Source organism: Myotis yumanensis, unplaced genomic scaffold, assembly GCF_028538775.1.
Source record: "Myotis yumanensis isolate MYYU_CA2020_CCGP unplaced genomic scaffold, mMyoYum1.0.hap1 SCAF_6, whole genome shotgun sequence".
Classification (NCBI taxonomy): domain Eukaryota; kingdom Metazoa; phylum Chordata; class Mammalia; order Chiroptera; family Vespertilionidae; genus Myotis; species Myotis yumanensis.
In genome coordinates this window covers 73,905,419-73,919,261 of record NW_027223757.1, presented here as the reverse complement: position 1 = coordinate 73,919,261, position 13,843 = coordinate 73,905,419, and the positions used below count along the sequence as shown (strand labels likewise).

Sequence of the window (13,843 nt, the reverse complement as noted above, 5' to 3'; positions counted from 1 at the left end):
TCCTATTCTAATCATTTTTGCTATTTAAAAAAATTCCTTTGTTGTTTAAACAAATTAAGAAAATATTTATCGAATTTTGCTTTATTTAGCAGTGAGTTATTTATTAACACAAAAACTAGTTTTGGCAATTAAAAAAAAGAATCATGTAATCCACATACCTTTTATATCTATATTCTTATAGTCTCAGTTTGTGACATACTTACATGTTGCATTCTTCAAATAAAGAGTCAAACCAAGAAGCACAATAGAAACTAGCATAACAAGTTTAATATATTTTAAAATATAGAAATATATTTAAACAGCACATTTAAAGAATAATATAATAGACTTCCGTTTCTTATTCTTACAATGGTATGCCATTAATTCAAAAATATATTATTTAATGTACCTCCAATATAGTTATTATCAAATCTTTAAGATAAACTGTATTTTAAAACAACATTACAACATACCTGAATTACAAACAAACCCATAACATTTTTAAGCTATTACTATTTTTATTTGAAAGATCCAAAAGAGTGATTAATAAATGGTGCTTTATGAATATTCTAGATGAACTATAAATAGGCCTAGCTGTGGAGCCACCATAAATGGCAAGTTATCCATGTAAATGTCATTCTTTAAGAAATCAGTGTCTGTTAAAGAAAAGCCTTAGAAGGCAGAGAGAGAAAATAAATTAATTTCAGAGGGAAGAACACACATGCACATACACACAACAGAACCTTCCCGTTTGGAATTATTTGTGCTTGGAGGAGGGTTTACAAAATCCCTTTACAAAATAAGGTTTTCATTGAGCTCATTCTCAAAGATATGAAAAATGGATTTCAGCTGTTCTTTCGAAATGGCAATTCTGTCAAAGCCATTCTGGGATTTTGGGTAATTTCCTCCAGTTTAGTTTCAGTGCTTTTACCCTAAATAAAATCCCTTGCATCACATCAATCAACGGACTCAGTTATGAAGGAGCGCTGAAGAAAATGGCTCTGTCGGCATCTTGCTCCAGTATATTTTATGCATACAGGGACTCTTGTCTGTGGGGAGGGAAGGGGAGCACATCTAAAGTTTGCTTTATTTTGGACTCCTTTTAAACCAGAAAAAAAAATCTGCAGCAGTAGTGTTCTAGATAATAGGCAGACATGATTTATTTGAGGTAAGAAGGTTGTACTGCCATTTTTTAGTGTTAACTTGGAAAGTCATGGACACAGGCTCAAGCCTGTCTCCACAGAGTTCCTGAAGCTTTGAGCTCTTTGCAAAATCTGCAATTCACAAGCCAACAAGGAACATGCTCCTACAGTTACACCAATTCTGTGAAAGCAAACAGTTACAACAATTATGTGCAATCTTTCAGGTTCTATATTCTTCCTACCATTTATTTATTCAAATCCAGTTCAACATTTCACTTTATTGGATGCAGTAGAAACTCTAAAAGAAAAATTGTGTTTATCTAAGCATTTTTGTTTGGGTTGTTATATTTTTTAAGTTTTACTTCTAAATAAATATCCTAGCATAGTTTTTATTGGAGCAACATAACCATATGCATTCTGTTTCTTTCATCGATATTTAACAGTAAAAGGAGTTCTTATTTCAAAAGATATATTAAAAATTGTATTAGGAAAAAATGTTGACATGGAATTGAATTGGACTTAACATACCTCATTGAAAGTTAGACTGGGCAATCTATTGTTTAATGTAGTGACCTATAAAATAGATTTTATTGATAAGGCATCCATAAAGGAGAATATATACCTTTAAATAAATAAAAGTGACTATATACATGATATTGTACATAGGTAGAGATGAAATGAGCCAGACTAATTTTACAGAATTCTCCTTTTGTCTGAAAGTGTACTTTTTATTGTAGCCATAAACCTTAATACAGATCTTTTTCTTATTTCCATTATTATTTAATATTAGTGGCAGCCACAGGAGCGCACTACCATGTTTCTGTATTTTTTCAAAATGACATTGGAGCTGTCGTCAAAGTATAGCACAGAGATGGCGTTTAATTTGGTTGGAGCACAACAGGGCTTTGGTACGTGGTCAGGAAACATCAGGTGAACCTGGGAAAGAAAAAACGTTTTGTTTCTTTAAGAAATAAGGTAAATATTTTGTCTGCAGCTTTAAAATGGTATGCTTGTCTTATCACTCACCATCAAGCACACCCTCCACTATTCTCTTTGTGTTCAGTAGCTGGGCTGGCTGGCAATAAAGGATATGTTCTTAAGCATTAACACCTAGAATCAACTCAGTAGTTCTAATTATGTGTTGGGATCTAGAAAAATGTTCAAACAGCTAAGGAAAATACCTTATATGGAGAAACCAGCGAAAATTTTCCTGGGAAAAAGAACACGGCAACTAGTACTTAGTTGCTTTTGGTTAAAACGACTTCTATTTACTTCTGGAGACATACAGAAGTTATAAAGGCAAATCAGTAAAGCCACACAATTGGACTGTGGGCAGATTCAGATCTAAGAATTATTTCAAAAGGATAATTAAACAATAAGTCATCAAAATTATGCCAACTCTTCATTTTCCATTGTAAAGGAAACTTAAATATAACAGCAAAATAAACTCCAGGTATAATCCAATATTTGCTTTAAAGTTTACAGCAATGATTTCAACTCTTCACATAATTTTTTAGCAGATTGGGTAGAGTTTAATATCCTTTTACTTTCTTTCTCCCTTAGACAACCTCTAAAAAGCAGGCTAAGCTAAATCAGAAGTAAAGAGCCTAGATATTTTACGAATTGAATCTCCATCCCCCCAAAAGCCTAAAAAAGGTGGCTGAACATGGAAAGTGAAATGCTTAAATAAAGGGTTTATTCTCATTTTGATCAGGCTGGCAGTCTGCCTATGGTCTGAGCAAGGAGCCAGGACCTGGTCCCCCTGTTCCCACCCATCTACCCTAGTCCTTCCCTAAAGGGGTTTATGGGAAGTCCCACTGATGAGTCCTGAGGGATCTACAAAAAGCAAATATAGCCTCCTAGAGTTTGGCTGTACAATGTCCTGGCTGAAATGATATAAGAGCCCTGCGAATGGACAGAAACAGCAGAAAAAATGAGGTGATCTGACATCAACTTGAAATTTCCTAAGACCTCACAAAACTAAACGTTGGATAGTTTCTACAAATTTCAGATGCAGCTTGTGTCCCTCATCAGTTTTATCTTCCGTAACACGCACATACGTGATTGATCACCCCGTTTCAATGGAGCTTGGCAGCCTCACGGAGCATTTGCTTAAAAAAAAAGGATTGTTCTTGAATGGTTTCTCAAACATGTTAGTCACAAACATGCTCTCCTTTAACAACAAACATGCCTGTCTTTCTGTTTCGTGTCCTTCACAGAACAAACAGAGAGAGTGCACAAAGCCAGGGGGGAAAAAAAATCAAACTTCCCATGGAGGCTTCAAGTTTTGTGATGACTTATGTCCCACATCCCAGGACAGTTGGTGCAGAGCGGGGTCTTGCTCCAAGTGCACATCAGATTTTTTTTTAATGTTTGTTTTTCAACACTGCCTTCTACACTATTGCCCCAAAAGCTGACAATATGTAAATATCTATAATAATAAAAGCATAATAGGCAAATCGACCGAACGACCGAACAGCGGAACGACCACCTGGATGACTTTCTGGACGAAGCCGGGGCTGCGAGGGCGGCCAAGGCAGCAGGGGCTGTGAAGGCCTACTCTTGCATGAATTTCATTCATTGGGTCTCTAGTATATTTATAAGAAGAAAAAGGGAAATGAGAGGAAGGGTTGTATTTGACAGTTTTTTCAATTATTAAGCATTGCTTTGCTTGAGGGAAATGTTGATACGTTAGATACGTATCTCAGGAAGCAAAAGTCTACTTTCTGAGTCATTGGAATGAGAGTGAAAAGAGGCAAAGAAGTTTCTGAGAAACTAAGCGGCATTTTTTTATAAGCTGACAGTGGCTGCCCTCTGTGACATTACAGAAAGACAGTGATCATGGCTATCCCTTCAAGGCATGAAACAGCAGCACTGTTCTCTGTATGGTCAGCTCTCAGTCAACGTGCATTCTCATAGACATGGCTAAAAGGCTAGACTTCATAGGATTTATTTATTTTTTTTTTTTTTACCAGTGGAAGTTTGAATACAAACATTTATCCTTTGCAGAGCATACCTGCTCCAGACCCCCCAGAAAAGTTGCCCTGTATCATGAACTACTTATCTGTACAGATAGCAAAGATGAAGGCATATCAAACCTTAAAATTCCTCCAGGAATTTTCTCTATACTTTGTATATGGTATAGAAGTAGGCAATCACATTGGTCAAGACTCAGAAAAAGAAGAAAATGTATAAATGACTACCTTTCAAAATACATATTTGTTTTATCTCTCTGCTTCTCTTACATCACATTTCTTCCCCCAAAATGTTTGCCAATGCCCAAGCTCTAGTTGTCATAGATGTGTCTTTGGTGTCTAGCTATTTGGTAGTACATCGGAAGTCAATGAAGACACCAGCATAATGGGCATTCAAGAATTTAATCTATCAATCTATATACCCCATTCCTTATTCAGAAGGAAGCTAAGATACTCTTTTCATCAGCTTTCAATTTTCCATTAATTTTGAAGAAAAAAAAAAAGGTAACCTCCTGAAGAGTCAACTCCTCACAAATTCTAAGTTACTCTTTTTTTTCATCATAAACAAGCCTCATCCACTAAGATAATTTTACTTGTTTCTGTTTTTTTTTTTTACTAATAGCTACTGCTCTCTTACTGCCTTTTACCAAATAACCCCATTCCCATCAGTAAGTCTGGACTCTAAAATACTTTTTTTCCTTTCTTCTTTCCTAATTACAATTTTCATATTAACCCCCACACATTAATTTGGAATAATATCACATAATCTATTGTACCTTCTAGGAGCCTGTCACTTAGTCTTCTGGAGTTTGACCCTCTGCCATAGTGCAGGTACGCCAGACTCTCATGAGCACATTTAATACAGTACAACCATTTAAAGACCCTGAAATCAACAACTCACTATCTTTTTCACAAAAATAAACCTAGGCTATTTGATATCCTGAGTCTGGAAGGGGAAAAAATGAAGATTATTTTTTTCACCTTAAAGGTAAAAAAAGGTATTAAGAAATAGAAATGTATCTTCTACTTATATTCTACATTAAAGAACTTTCATATTGTCACAGTGTGTTATGGAGCATCCTTAAATAATTAGAGTAAAAGTCCTTAGATGAAATTCACTACAGCTATTATTCAATGTTTTTGCAATGATTGCTAATGAATTGTTAGGTTAGAAATAAGTCACTGGGAACCTGTGTGGTTAGTCATGTTGCATAGTGAAGCAATCGCAGAATGAACACATCATGTAATTACGACAACTCTCCTATCTGAATCCTTCCCCAACATGGAATCAGGATTAATCTCTAAACCAGCCTGCATATCCTGACTATACCCATAATTTGTTACTTTGGCTCTAAAAAGTGCCAAGCGAGTTTGAGAAGATAATGCATTGGTAACTACCAATGGATGCTTTCTGTTAAAATAACTTTATATGAAGTTTTCATCTTAAACCAATTTCAATCCTACAAAAACAAAGCATACCAGAGTTTGAACTATGGCATGGTTGGTAGCATTCATATGGGCATTGAGTGGAAAAGAACATTCTCCATCACAATAAAATGCAGCATATCCTTCTGGTGCTATAATCCAGTCCTAAAATGCACAAAAAAGGAGAAAAAAGTAATATAAAAATATAATTCTTAAAAATACTCAAATATATATAAATCTGGATAGGTTTGTTTCTCTTCTTGGTCCAACAATTAGACTAATAGGATAGCCTCCCCCAAGCCCTTGATTTATTTTTAAGTTGACGTTCACAAAAATACATATAAATATTTTCACAAGAAAATGTCCTCTGTAATTTCTCCCAAGAGGTTGCTATGTACAATATTCATAGTATGTATAAATAAATCTATGCATTCATGAATAAAACCATAATCATGAAATAATATTCTAAATATCCTTTAAACAGGAAATGATGAACTCTGGAAAGTTCAAGTGAACCAGACCAAAAAAAATTAAAAATAAACCTGAGATAATTCTCATTACTTCTTAATAACTCATTCCTGGTTTTGAAACTTGACAACCTCCAAAAACTTTAATATTTGTTTCTTGTACTGTTTTTATTTTCATTTGTACATTAGCTTTATAGGCTCGTTAGAAGAAATGAATTGAAGCAACTTCCAAAAACTGCACATGAAAATTTTTAGGAAGCTAAAAAATTGGCATATCTTAAAATTGCTTTATTTTTCCCCAGAGAGGTAAAAATTGGCCCAAATATAAAATCTGAAAATGTTTACACTTTAATATTAATTCTCAATAAGTTAGCTCATATTCTGAGAATCATTGTAATAGGATAATATAATCTAAAAAACTTCAATTTAAATGATTACTACATAGAATTATTAAAAACTGTATTGGTTAAATTCACCTCCTCACCCTGTTGATGAAGTTAATTATATGTTTATGAAGCATATGTGAAAGACAGCAATAAGTTTGAAGTGCAGAAAAACAACTTTATCTGAAATTTTTTTTTTTAAATGACAGAGACAATAAAGTCAAGAATTCCGTTTCTTAGACTGATAGTTTGGGACTATTGGGGACAAAGAGAATTGCTTGAGTTAATTTGAAAAAAATAGTATTAAAATCAAAAGTTTGAAATACTTAAAGAATAACACCCTTTTTCACTTTCTAAATATTACAAATATCATTTCTTCAACATAGTTTTTTAATTTTTACTATAAAACCTAATAATTATGTTTTATGCTGAAAGAATAATGGATAAAAAATAATGTGAATAATCCATTTACTGAATAGTCTGGTTAAAATAATTGATTACTGTATTGGAAAAATTATTGACAAAGGTTACAAGGAACTCAGGATTTATCATAAAGCAGAAAAGAACACTTGAATTGATTGATCATTCTTACCTGCCATCCCAGATCCCGGAAACTCACATAGAGCTCATGCTTCTTACAGGCTTGTTTTTGTTCACTTGTATTATAATCTGAAGACAAAAATCAGATTTTAAACAGATGGCAGCTTATTGTGTATACCAGTACTATTTCTTTGGTGAGGTCACTAATAAAAAAAAAAGAGGCTATATTTGAAGTTGTAAAATATGAGTTTGAATCTTAAACCTAAAGCAACTTGCTAACCATGTGAACTTCAGGTAAATTACTCATTACTTGTTCTGAGTTTCTTCTTCTATAAAATGTTGACAATAGCATTTACCTTTTGGGGTTCTAACAAGATTTGGTTAGACCCCTTGTGTGATGGTGCACAGCACGATGCCTGCCACTCATTAAGTACCAGCGGCTCAATGAATTCTCATTTATTAACTTGTACATATTATAGTAGCATATATAATATTTATACAATATTTTTTAACATCTTCCATGAAGCAAACACTGGGAAAGTACCAATTGGGATCGTACTGAGTTTATTTTATTTTCATAAATATTTTAAACTCAGGATATCCAAAGTTGACCATTTGATCATCCTCCCAAAATCTGTCCCACCTGTAGACCTCTCCATTCTTGACTGATGGCAGTTTTCCAGTTTTATAACATTTCTTAAATAAAAACATAAAAAAAAACAACTTGGAGTAAAAAACAAAACTAAACAAACAAAAAACTCCTTTTTTTTTTCTCTCCCACATCCAATCTTTCAGGAAATCCTACACATTTTGCCTTCAAATATGACCAAAATACACCCACTCTCACCACCTTCATGACTGTTCCTTGTCCAAGGCACAATCATCTTTCACCTGAATTACTGCAATCTCCTCAATAATATTTTCCCTGTCCTGCCTGGCTCCCTTACAACAAAGCAGTCAAGTAGACCTTTTAATAAGTCAATTGAATCATATCACTTCCCAGCAAAATGTCCCAGGATGGTTCTCCATACCCATAAGAATGAAATATCCTCATGTGTCTTATAAGGCCCCATTACTTCTCCAATGCCTTTTCCACTCCTCCTCCTCTCCTTCACTCCAGTATGGCCATGACGCCTCCTTGCTGTTTCATGCACAGGTCAGCTTTCTGTCACTTTAGGGTCCTCGCTCTCATTATCCCTTCTTCCTAAAATGCTCTTCCCTTGCATATCTATATACCTAATGCCTCGAGTTGCTCAGCTCTTCACTTATGCATCATCTTGTTAATGAGGCCTTCACTGACTTTCTTAAACCAACACCCTAATATTCCCGGTCTCCCTCCCTCTGCTCTGAATTGTTTCCATTTCACTGATCCCCTTTAGTGTGCTATGCCATTTACTCGTTTATTATGTGCATTGATTCTTATCTATTCCCTCCTGTTAGAATGTCAACTCCTGGTTCACTGGTATATCTCAGTGTCAGGAACAGTGCCTGGCATAACCGTAGGTACTGAATAATTCTTGGAGGCATTAATGAATGAATTTCTCAGCGTCTTTCACAAATTATTTGAAGCAAATGAAATACATTATTTCCATTACATATTTTGGAATATAACCTGAAAAACCCATAACTTTTAAAAATTGTTTAAAAGATTTAAGGATAAACAGAGAACCCCGATCTTGTTTCTGGAAAAAATAAAATACCGAAGAAACATAACTTCACAGAAAATCTTTCAATATTGTCTTAAAGTTTGTTCACACCTTGCACCAAATGTATTTTAAAAGTCAACCGATTTTGATTTTTCTCCCAACACAAAACATGAAAGAGGGGAAAATTTAGGGTAAGGGAGCCAGCAAAAGAATTTATTTTCAAAGAAGGCAGCTAAGTTTTTCTCCTAGAAATAAATGCTACATTCACTCTGACAGTCATCTCTGGGAAACCGATGTAGCAGTTTACTATGCACAGCAGTCTGTCATCAGATATCACCTTTCAGTGTAATTATCCTCCACCTCTAAAGAAAATGTAGGCACATCAAAGACCCAAGGAGCCCGTCTTAGTGGGCCCTGTCATCTCCTTTCACAGTTACTTCAACTCCTTATTTATTTAATGTCAGTCTAGAAAACAAGATAATGATTACATTTTAAACCTAGAGACATTTTGCCTTCTAGTTCAGAGTTATTCCTACTGTGCAATTACCTTCATTAAAACAAATTAAATATGTTTATAATGATGGGAGATGGAGGAAAGGGAATTTATTTGAAACCCACCACTCATTCTCTGGGTAAACTTCTCCCCTAATCAGAAGAGCACAGAATAGACAAGCCTCCTGTAACTCAACATAAAACAAGATGAAATGGATAAGCTCCTTGTATCATTTTTAGAGAAAAGAAAAAACAACAATTATAGTATTAGTTTGATTGCATAAACTTCTTGATATTTAGGATTTTTTAAAAAGCCAGCTATGCATTAGACCAGGGGTCAGCAAACATTTTCTTTAAAAAGACGGACAGTCAATATTTTAGGCTATGGGATATCCCTTGCAACACTCAACGTTGCTGCTATAACATGAAAGCACCCATAGATAAGATATAAATGAATGGGTAAAACTTGACTTATGGATTCTGAAATTTGAATTTTATATGAATTCTACATGAAACAAAGTATTCTTCTTCTTTGGAATCTTTTGTCAAACATCAAAAAAACGTAAAAAACATTCTTAGCAATTGGTCCATACAAAACAGGTAATGGGCTGAATTTGGCTCTTACTTCACCAACTCCTGCATTAGACAATAAGGGAAACATTTATTCTTTTATCCTTGTCTTCATTAAAAACGCTGGATATGAATAACGACACTGTAGCCAATAACACATACAAGTACGTGTAAAAAGCCATAAACTATGTATGTGGTTATTTGAATTCCATGTTTATAAAAAAAATAAAGTAAAACGTAAATGTCAAAATATATCTGTTCCATCTATGCAGCTTTTCATGCAAGCTAAGTGATGTATATAATGTAACATCGCATAAAGGTAACGAGCAATGAAATTTATAACGGAATCTGGTTCCAAGAGTCTGATTTCATAGAGCGTTAGGACCATATGCTTATTCTGTCAGAAATAAAAATTAATGGATACTGAGTGAAGTAAATGTTGTACCCAAACCAGCAAAGTCTGCAGTTAGCTGTTCTATAAATGGTTGGCTGAATAACTGAGGGAGGAAGGGCAGGGAAGTTAGATTTATATCTTTAAAAAATACTGATTGGCAGCCTTTCAAATATTAAAATAAAATGAACATAATGCTACTGTTGATGAACCTGCCCGCAAATGAAAAGTTGTTCCAGAAATTACAAAAATGTTTTGGTGCCACAGCACACACTAGAACAATTTGCTAACATTCCTCAATCACAATGCAGATATCATAAATATAGCATTTCATTGTTTTGTGTCTTTACGGTAATAATATTGGGAAATCAGTGCCAAAATATTTAAAGCATTGTTAAATATTTTATGCCAATTTTTTTGTGGTCAATTTCTGAAAAGAGTAAGAATTCAATTATTTTTCTTAGTTTTATTTTTTGAAATTATTTTTTCTAGGAAAAAGACATTGCGAAAAATCAAAATAAAATACATGATGATTAAAAGTAGTTAAACATTTTCTGAGGTCTACAGAGAGCTTCATTAGTCTGTCCACTCATTCCTGAAAATAGCAACAATAAATAAATAAATATAGGCTAGCCTATCTTAATAAATAAATAAATATAGGCTAGCCTATCTCTGAAGGGTACAAAAGAAAATCAAGTCCAAAAAAATCTAGTTACCAATATGGGTTTCTTTTTCTTTAAATTTAGTATTAGCTTCTTTAAGGGATGAAATATAGATAAATCTAAAACAAACAAACAAGAAAACACACAAAAAAAAAACACAGAAAAAAATCCAAAATAGAGTTTAACATTTAAGTACATTAATTGCTTAAACCAAATATGATAAGATATTGTGTTTCAAAGTAAAAGCCAAGATGTTAGCATTCGCACACTTAGTTCCCCAAAGGAAAAGGAAGTCAGCATCTACAGCATCAGGATTTTAATTAATTTATAGGAAATGGAAATGACAAATGAATGAGGATACAAGAAGAGGTAAAGAAGAAATGGTAAATTTTTTATTTGGCCTTGGGAATAGAGAAATTCATGACAAACCCAAAACAATACCAATTCCCCCCAAAGATGAGGAATTTGAAAATCCAGTGAACTCCTCACTTGAATGTCTGCACAACTCAGTAGGAATTAGTGTTATTTACTTGTGTAGGGATAACTGTTTTTCTCTGTTTGAATGTATGATGCAAACCAGACATCTCAAAACAATAACTATCTAGAGCAGCGGTTCTCAACCTGTGGGTTGCGACCCCTTTGGTGGTTGAACGACCCTTTCACAGGGGTCGCCTAAGACCATCCTGCATATCAGATATTTACATTACGATTCATAACACTAGCAACATTACAGTTATGAAGTAGCAATGAAAATAATTTTATGGTTGGGTCACAACATGAGGAACTGTATTTAAAGGGCCAGAAGGTTGAGAACCACTGATTATAGAGTGTTTGCTTCACTGTGCTCAGCAAAGCACCTATGATCCAACCTTCTCACCTTAGAGCTCATTGACTTAAAAACCTGTCCACAAACCTGACTTTCAAACTGCCTTCCAGGCATCTCTAAATGCAAGTTTCCCAGATGCCTCCTACTCTCTATTTTCATTTCGGACTTGACTTCTTTGATGTTTACTATTTCGATTAACAGGATCACCAGTAACCTAGTGGCCCAAGCCAGAAAATTTCGTTACTTTTTGATTTTCTCTTTTTCCCTCGTATCCTTCATTAAATCAGCCCACAAAACCTCACTAAATTGACCAATTTCTAGACTAGTTCACTGCTTGGAAGCCCTTTGCACATTCGGTTACCTCCTACTACAACATCCTCTTCTGGTAACTTAATCTGGGATAACACTTTATCCCTGCTCTCCTATATCTCTATCAGTCTTTGGTCTCTTTCATAGAATTGCTTTTTCTCCTGATTCTATACTTGAAGTGTTGATGTTCCCACTGGAGTCTCTCTCCAGGATGTTTTTCTCTTCCTTTGTTTCTATGGTACTGTCAAGTCATAGGCTACATCTAACATTTTTGGCTCATATCTACATCTTTTCCTCTGCCTTCCACTTATTCTTTACACTCCCATCTCCAGAGTCCCGTTTGACTCAGTCCCAGTTGGCCTCATTCCACATGTTTTGGTTTCCACTTCCACTCTCTCCAATCTATAATTTTTATTGCATGAGGTGTTGGACTAGGCCCCTAATCATATTTGGGATTTCAGTTTCCTCCCTTGGCATTCCACTCTTCACTCTGGTACCAAATTTAACTTTCAAACATTCATATCTAAGTATGACTCTCCTTTTTTGAATGTCTCTATGAAGACACCATAACTCCTTATCATCACATACCCACTCTCTATGACTTGGTTTCATCATCATTTTCTCACTGATATAACACTCCTCTCACACAAGAATACTTGCACACTCAGCCATTTGACCCTGGTATTGGCTCTATAACTGTGCATATCAGTCTGAAAAGGCTTCATCTCTCCCTCCATTTCTGGAAAATGTCTAGTTTCATATAAGTGCCTCATGAAGTCTTCTGGAATATACTAGGTCCTAGCTTAGGTTCTTATAGTATTAATTAGATTAATCTAATTAAAGATTAACACTATAATAAGCATGTACCATGGTTATCAGTTCTTTATACACATTAATTCATTTAATCCTCACAACCCAAGTAACCTCATCCTATGGCAGTGATGGCGAACCTATGACACTCATGTCAGAGGTGACACGTGAACTCATTTTTTTGGTTGATTTTTCTTTGTTAAATGGCATTTAAATATATAAAATAAATATCAAAAATATAAATCTTTGTTTTACTATGGTTGTAAATATAAAAAAATTTCTATATGTGACACGGCACCAGAGTTAAGTTAGGGTTTTTCAAAATGCTGACATGCCGAGCTCAAAAGGTTCGCCATCACTGCCCTATGGGGTAGGTACTGTTAAAATTTTCAATTTACCTATGAAGCAAGAGAGGCAAATAGAGGTCACATACAGTGGGGCCTTGACTTACGAGTGTCCTTACTAACGAGTTTTTCGAGATACGAGCCGTCTCTCGGCCGATTTTTTGCTTTGAGTTGCAAGCTAAAATTCGGGTTATGAGCCAGCTTCAGATATCCCACCACTAGTTGGCGCAGCGAACATAACAGTGAACGCCACAACATCAGCCCAGCATCACATGTCTCACTCGTTCACTTTTTGATTTGACATACGAGTAATTTGAGTTACGAGCTCCGACACGGAACGAATTAAACTCGTAAGTCAAGGCCGCACTGTATATTGTTCAAGATTATACAACTAGTAAGTAGTGGCCCAGGATTAAGTGATATGTAGATGATAGATAAGGGTATAGATAGGTAGGTAGATAGATACAATGAGTTAGATATTATATGCACCAAAATAATTGTTGTTTTAGGAGAGATTTCCAAAGTTTTTCATGACTCAGGGTATAGACATAGGCTTTTAGTGTTAATTACTACAGAAATCATGTGGATTAGATGTATTCTTATATGTGCACTCTTTCAGGATTTTCATTGATTTTGAAAGCCCCAATTTATAAAGAACCAAATATCCCTTTTAAGAGTGATATGATTAAATAAACTCTCACGAGCACTACTGACTATATGCGGTAGAGGTCACCAAGAATGAGGTCACCAATTTTAAAGATGGTGGAGACATATTGTTAAAAGAATAGATAAAACAAGGATATAGCATTCCTAAAGAGGGAAAATTATGGAGACAATAAAAAGATAGGTGGTTGCTAAGGAGGAGTGGGGGATGAATAAGCA

General features: G+C 34.7%; 1 protein-coding gene across 1 annotated transcript in view; it reads right to left on the bottom strand.

Moving 5' to 3' along the window:
* Window positions 1-275: 275 nt before the first annotated feature.
* BMP5 (bone morphogenetic protein 5) overlaps window positions 276-13,843 on the bottom strand; it is a 117,159-nt gene continuing 103,591 nt past the window's right edge. Inside the window, exons 5-7 of the mRNA XM_070418366.1 lie at window positions 6,964-7,040; window positions 5,576-5,686; window positions 276-2,057 (exon numbers count right to left, since the gene is read on the bottom strand). Coding sequence (XP_070274467.1) covers window positions 1,908-2,057; window positions 5,576-5,686; window positions 6,964-7,040 — 338 coding nt within the window. The 3' untranslated portion in view covers window positions 276-1,907. The remainder of the gene's footprint in view (window positions 2,058-5,575; window positions 5,687-6,963; window positions 7,041-13,843) is intronic.